This window comes from Acyrthosiphon pisum, chromosome X (assembly GCF_005508785.2).
Source record: "Acyrthosiphon pisum isolate AL4f chromosome X, pea_aphid_22Mar2018_4r6ur, whole genome shotgun sequence".
NCBI lineage: Eukaryota > Metazoa > Arthropoda > Insecta > Hemiptera > Aphididae > Acyrthosiphon > Acyrthosiphon pisum.
Genome location: NC_042493.1, coordinates 74,787,377 through 74,794,347, shown reverse-complemented (window position 1 = coordinate 74,794,347; position 6,971 = coordinate 74,787,377). Strand labels below are relative to the sequence as shown.

Sequence of the window (6,971 nt, the reverse complement as noted above, 5' to 3'; positions counted from 1 at the left end):
TATTACTTTAAAAATCATTAGACTGAAAGATGTGGCTTTTAATTATTAAAAAAAAAAAATGCTCAAACAAATAAAATTAATTAATAGTACTAACTACTAGTAAAAACCTATCACATAGAAATTTATTTTAAAATATGGCAGAGTTTATTGCAACTATTTATACTATAATAATATTAAATTGTTAAACACTTACATGATGCTTAAATACATATTCATAAACACTATAGGATTTTTGTAATTAGTTATTTTATAATATACATAATTCTTGTATCTTTATTAAAATTGTATTACTTAAAATATTTAAAAACTTCCAAAATAAATGACAAATATTACTTATTATTAATTAACATACTTTCCTTAATTTACTTTAGTTAAATTAGAATTTGATAAATGTAGACTGTCAACTTAATAATGCTGTTAATGCATCGAAAAATTTTGGCCGGTCTTTAATCTGCATTTTAGCAATGGATGAATCAAAATAATCTAGTGAGACATCAATATTCGTTTTATTGGCTACTTGCTCAAATGCTTTTCCAAAAAAACTGAAACATTTAAAATAATTATAATAAGCAGAACTTTTAAATTGTAAATTACATGAGTGATAAATAATATTAAAACTTTAAATATTTATAAATAAATGACATTTACTTTTAGTTTGTCAGGAAATAGTTTAATGTATTAATTAAAATATTTTTTTTTCAAATTAGCATTTAATTACCTATTAATTAAAAAATTATGATACATACATTTTATGGTAAATAGGTAAATAAAATTGTCACTACTAAATATATGGGAATAATCAATAATGAGATCATAAGTAATAATTGCCAGGACAACTATCTTATTACAAACATAAGTGTTTAATATTTTAACATTGTTCTACAACTTACTTTAATGTTTTGTAACGATATATATACTTGTATAAAATTGGATATCAAATAATATTAGTTATCACTGCTGTAATTCAGAATTATAATGATACTTATAAAAAAAATACAATTTTTAAATGTTACCTTCTAGGCAATGATTCTGTAATAGGAGGAATACCAACTATAATACAAGTATCTTGGTCTGAATCAAGAACTGCTGAAGCAATTAATGGTAAATGAGTATTTCTATTTTTATGTGATGATGCAACTTGAGCCCTCAATGCAAATGATGCTAACATAATTAATAACTGGGGATCGGAATAATGCTGTGAATTTAATGTACCCTGCAACAATAAATTAATTTTGCTTAAAATTTGGGCAAGTGAATACTGCTAAGCTGTACAAAAGGTATCGAGTAGTCACTGTAAATTCTAATTCAATATTATAATTGTATACAAAAAACAATTCTGAGCAGAGACAGTCACTCAGCTTTTATCAAGTATATTTCATATGTTTTTGATATTGCTGTAAAATGAATTTATTTTAGTATTAAAGTAGTATATTAAAGTATATAATTGTTGTCGAAAACATTGCATTATATTACTAATATTTAGTTATTATAATAGTATATATTTATATCATATTATATAATTTAAAATTTAAATTAACTTTTGAGTAAATACCGCCTTACCATAGAAAAGTGTGAATTTCCCATGATATAAATAGGCAATAGCTTAACATTTATCTAAATATTTTGAAAATGTAAACAATTTGAATAATCAATTTTGATATCATTACGTATATCTACCTAGTAAAATTTATAATATTTGTAAAAATTGTAAGTCCCCACGGTAGTAATGTTTTGAAATTACAATAAAATAACTAACATTATTATTTTTTGTTTAGATTTGTAATTTTGTCAAAATTTGAAATTCACAAGCTTATGAAAAAGAAAACCTTGCCTATGTACCTTTATTATTTTTAAATGGCTATAATAAAAACATAGGAACCTTGTATTCAATTTTTAATCTTTTTAACCCAATTAATACAAATGAATAAAATATTCCATAAATATATATTTGTATTTTCTGGCGCTTTTGAAAACTACTGAGGTTTTTTGTTTATGTAAAACTCCCTAAAATAGCAACTCTATTCACTTTTCTACCAGAAAAGATGCTGAAGTTAAAAATCAAAGCATTTTTACTCCTCCAAAAATAATAAAAGAAACCTATATCATTGTAAGATCAATAAATTATTCCGCTCAGAATCTAAAATTATTAAAAAAAAATTTAGAAATTATATTAATTAAGTTATTTAGTTACAGCAAATTTATTACCTCTTGAACAATTAAATAATAAAATGGACCAGCTAATATCACTTGTCTCATATCCAATGCTGCTTGTATGTGCCTAAACATATTAGTCAATATCCATTTGGCTCTTTCAATTCCTTCGTCTAATAAATTTTTTTTGGAGCTATAATAATTTATCATATTTAAATTTAAATTTATTATAATTTGAAAAATCAAAATTGTATTTATTAAAAATAAATACCGAGATAATGAATCCATTGTATTGTAAAAACACTCTGCAGATGATTTTCCGTGAATCTAATTTTTTTAAATATTAATGTAGTTCAATATAATACAGTATTTATAACATTTCTTCATAACTTACATTACTTTCCAAAGTAGCAATCATTGAGTAAACATAATCAGCACTTTGGTATCGGGTTTTAAAGCCTTGATGTAATATGAATGAAGGATAAGTTAAGTTTAACAAATTATGAGTATTGGAAATTTTTTCCATCATCTCAAAAAATTGTTTTCGCAAATTTAAGTCCATAGAACGGTACATTTGACGACTTTCCGATAAAGGTAACCTATTATAATTAATTATAACATAGATTTTTTTTTTTAACTGGAAATTAAAGTTACTATAGCTAATAGTTTATTAAATAAAACTACAGCAGTAGATTTTATTAAAACTATTTCAGTATACTAATTATAATCACCCCATCTCTGCTAAAATTTGTTTCAATCTTTTTTCTCCTTTTACAGTCCAAAGTTTTAAAGATACAGATGTAAACATTGAGTATCGAAGGCTTGATTCAATTGTCCAATGTCTGTATAAGGCTAATAACAAACTGTGAATTATATCATTATTTTAATATCTGTATTGAAGGATATTAATAGTTCAGTATTTCTCACTCTTTTCCAGATTCAATCCTTAAATTTGATGAATCGTTTGAAGGTACTGTTTGTGACAGAGAATTTAACTCGTTATGATTAACAGCAGATTCACAAATACGACCAATGTGATCACCAATCAACTCAACTTCTTTTAAGTAAAGCATATTTTCAGTTTTACCAAAAATGAATTGCTCAGTTACACCAATAATACCCCACCTAAACATTTTTTATTTTAAATATTCATATTAATAATTAGTCTATATTTGACTAAAATTTAATAATTTTTTTGTAAATGAATAAGTAATTAAAAAATTATTATTTCTTCCCATTCCACAACCTCTAATAATGTTAAGCTTACCATAATACATCAACAGATTCTCTATGTAATTTCCAGGCCAGATCATACATTAATATAGCAGTCTAAACAGCAAAAATTGAATAATATATAGAATCTTCGTTGTACCTTTCTTAAAAAAAAAATTATAACAAACCGATCTTCCATAATATGAAAATTGAGTGTAATCAAATAAAAGCTTTTTTCTTTTTTCTTCCCAATTTCTTCTTTCTTTTCTTTTTATGAATGCATTTTGTTGAAGAATTCTCCTTTTATTTTGACGTTTCTCAATAGCATCGTTACCTGAGTCTTCATTTAGATCATCAGAATTAGAATCTTCTTCTTCAGATGACTAGAATTATATATTTAAAAAAAATTAAATGTTACCTAGATGAGTTTTAATTTTTTAAGAATACTTTTTATTTTACCTCTTCATCAATAAATATATCATCAAACTTAGGTATCTTTTCATCGTTTTCAGGAGTAGCGAGAATTCTTATCTGAAATACAAAAATATAGGTACCTATTAAACTATTCAGTAAACATAAAGAAGTGATATTTACTTGTGAACTACTGTATACATTGCAGATGTCTGTAGGTCTATGACTATCGATAACAAAAAAAATTATATCTTCTTCTGGTTCTAAAATATCTATTATATCTAATGAACCACCACAGTTTATTAACACTATGTGCTTTACCTACAAATTGGAAAAAATATATACAGTAATTAAATAGTTTTTATTTCCTGACTGAAAGTAAAGTAAACTAATAAAGTATAATCAAATTGAATCATTTACATCTGCTTTCTGTTCCTTGTAAACTTTTTTCAATTCAGTAGTAGTTTTTACAGGCACAAGTACGTAAATAACATTATCGAAACGTAATATATATTGAAATATTTTAGCAGCACATATTGCATCCACATCATAATTTACCAAAATTAAAATTTTCTAAACATAATAAATAAAAACAATTAAACAATAATAATAAATTCCTATTTTAAAAATTGACTTTTATCAAAAGTACAAAACCATATTCAAGGAGCTTTTGATGTGTTATTCTTAATTTGTTTTGTAATAGACACAGTAGATAATAATATCGTTTTTAGTCAAAATATGTACAATCTTTTTATGTATGTTAGGCATTAGCATTAACCCTTTTACTTTTCCAGACATACTATTACTTCCTTGTATTTTAGCATAATCTCATTTTCCAGTGACCGTAAATATTTTGGAAAAAAATGCTTTGCATTATTTTAAACTTAAATAATTAGATCATAATATAGATCTTAAAATTAAAATCTTAAAATAAATTTAAAAAAAAAACAATTAATAGGTACTTTATTTTACCTACCATATCCAGGTTGCAGTGGATAAATAGTGTAATTTTAATCCAAAATTGCTAACTGAAAGAGCTAATCATTAAACGTCAACCTTTCGCCATATTATGAAAAATAAATTAAATTAATGTAGGTATTGTTAAAAATTATCATAAACATTGAATATTTAATTTAACTTTCCTTGACAGCAAAAATATTATTTTTTAAATTATCTTTATGTATCTATCTAATTAAATTTTATAATTTGAAATTAATGAATGATACATTTTTGTATAATACTTGACTTAAGTCAGATTGATGAATTTTAATCATCGTAGTGTTTAGAACTGAAAAGAACATATATTTAGTTTAATAATTTTTGATTTAAACTGACAGGAAGGTTGATACGTCAAAATTACTAAAAAAAATAAGATAACTTCAGATACCTACCTAGAATCATAGGTTGAAAAAATTATAAATTAGATTAATTGATGGTCGAGTGATCTAGTTATAACAGTGTTTCCTGTTTCTATGAACACACAATATAATATTAAGTATAATGTGAAGAGTGAAGTTAATATGATATGCCCTATATTATTAATTTGTGTATAAACTATAGGTAAAATGTAAATGTATAATAATATAATATTAAAATGTATGGTTAATCTAACAATTCAAAACCACATGGTATAGGTTAATTTTTATCTTTATCAAAGCAATATAGGTAGGTACCTAGTAGGTATCTGCTAATGTAGTTATAGTTAACAAGTCAAACACAGACAGATTTTAAAAATGTCTACTTAAAGACATTTGGAAAGAAATCAGTTAACTAGAAACCTCGTAATTACTAATGTATATACTATTATAAATATGTCATATTTATTTTGATCTTTAAGAATTGATATTTGATGCTAGATCAGACTTACAAGCAACTGAAAACTGCCTATAGGGACCCAGATACCTTTACTTAGAACTCACACACATCGTATAGATGGACCCCAGGGTAGTTTAGGTTATCTAGAGTCTAGACTACCTATCTGTTCCGACAACATGTTGTAATTTTTTTTTTGCACTAAATAGGCAGAAAAAACTTTAATCCTATGTAATTCTTATGCCTATGAATTTAAACTAAAATCAAAAATGCCTTTTATTTGTCATTTAAAAGCGAATAAAAGCGTCGCATGTTTCCCTGCCAAAAAAAAAAAAAATAATAAAATAATACGATCGCACGTGCATGGTGTTACAGTATTACCGTGTGCTATCGTAAGCACGATTTAAGGTATATCATAAATCGTGATCGTGCGCAAGACTATACGAACGATTTACTTACATTACTTGAAACGACGTCGTAAAACCCTTTCACCAGATCGTCGACAAACATGGTCACTGAGCCGCTCGGCACTCCACCATTACGTTTAAAATTCAAAATAATATAATAATAACGATTAAAAGTAACAACGACGTACAGCGATCGCCACTGATTGTCAAGGTATAGATACGTATTGTAATGCTTGCAGAGCTTGCACAGTATCGCACGTCGCACGCTACGATTTAATTCATTCAAAAGTAATAATTACGTTTAAAGCGAAAAATGAAAATAATAATAATAATTATTATTATTATTAATGAGTAGGTAACCAACCATCAGCGCGACCTAACCTAATAATATTATTCGAACGAATAGATAAACCGGTGCAGGCATATTATTATTATTGTAAACAACAATATGTACGGTGATATTACAACTTTTCGCGGTCAGATCTTCCGCAGGCGGGTGACGTTTGCGCGAACTTGAACCAAATCCGGATTTTAACGATCATGTTGCTTACATCATGGAATTGGGCGCAAAAAACGTTCAGCGGGTGTAATACAAACTAACTAATGTAATATTTAAACAACAAAATTATTAAACGCCGTAATGGCGTAATCCCGTAACCGTAACCCGTAGACAATTAATAACTAATAGGCACCTAAGTAATAATTAATAAGTATAATAACAATTTAACAGTGTGACGACTTCATCAAAGTTTATCAGTCTCCCGAAATACGAATAAGCATTATAATTTATAAGCGCCTGCACCTCGTACCTAGGACCTAGCCACCTATGTATAAATTGCCATTCACTACACCACGTCACCACGATTACTTAAATACAATAAATTAAGTACCAAATAAATAACAACTGATATTGATGAATACGATTACACAAATATACGATATGGTGTTGAAACGTTGTGTAAGTTGTTATATTGTTTA

The 6,971-nt window shown here is 26.0% G+C and overlaps 1 protein-coding gene across 1 annotated transcript; it reads right to left on the bottom strand.

Moving 5' to 3' along the window:
• Positions 1–290: 290 nt before the first annotated feature.
• Positions 291–6,335, bottom strand: LOC100167433 (cell division control protein 45 homolog). Its single transcript, XM_008191144.3, has 13 exons — positions 6,046–6,335; positions 4,195–4,347; positions 3,958–4,095; positions 3,823–3,894; positions 3,552–3,746; positions 3,419–3,480; positions 3,079–3,276; positions 2,883–3,014; positions 2,546–2,750; positions 2,423–2,478; positions 2,206–2,344; positions 1,014–1,213; positions 291–542 (listed from the first exon to the last, which is right to left on the bottom strand). The coding sequence occupies exons 1-13, from the start codon at positions 6,094–6,096 to the stop codon at positions 401–403; spliced, it is 1,743 nt and encodes a 580-aa protein (XP_008189366.2). The 5' UTR covers positions 6,097–6,335; the 3' UTR covers positions 291–400.
• Positions 6,336–6,971: the final 636 nt, after the last annotated feature.

Bases quoted from the DNA above. Each gene is read 5' to 3' on its own strand.
- LOC100167433 (XM_008191144.3), bottom strand. From the start codon at position 6,096: ATGTTTGTCGACGATCTGGTGAAAGGGTTTTACGACGTCGTTTCAAGT. The intron at 3,895-3,957 runs GTAAATATCACT...TTTGTATTTCAG, and splicing joins ATGTATACAGTAGTTCACAA to ATAAGAATTCTCGCTACTCC. The intron at 1,214-2,205 runs GTAATAAATTTG...TTATTGTTGCAG, and splicing joins ATTATTTAATTGTTCAAGAG to GGTACATTAAATTCACAGCA.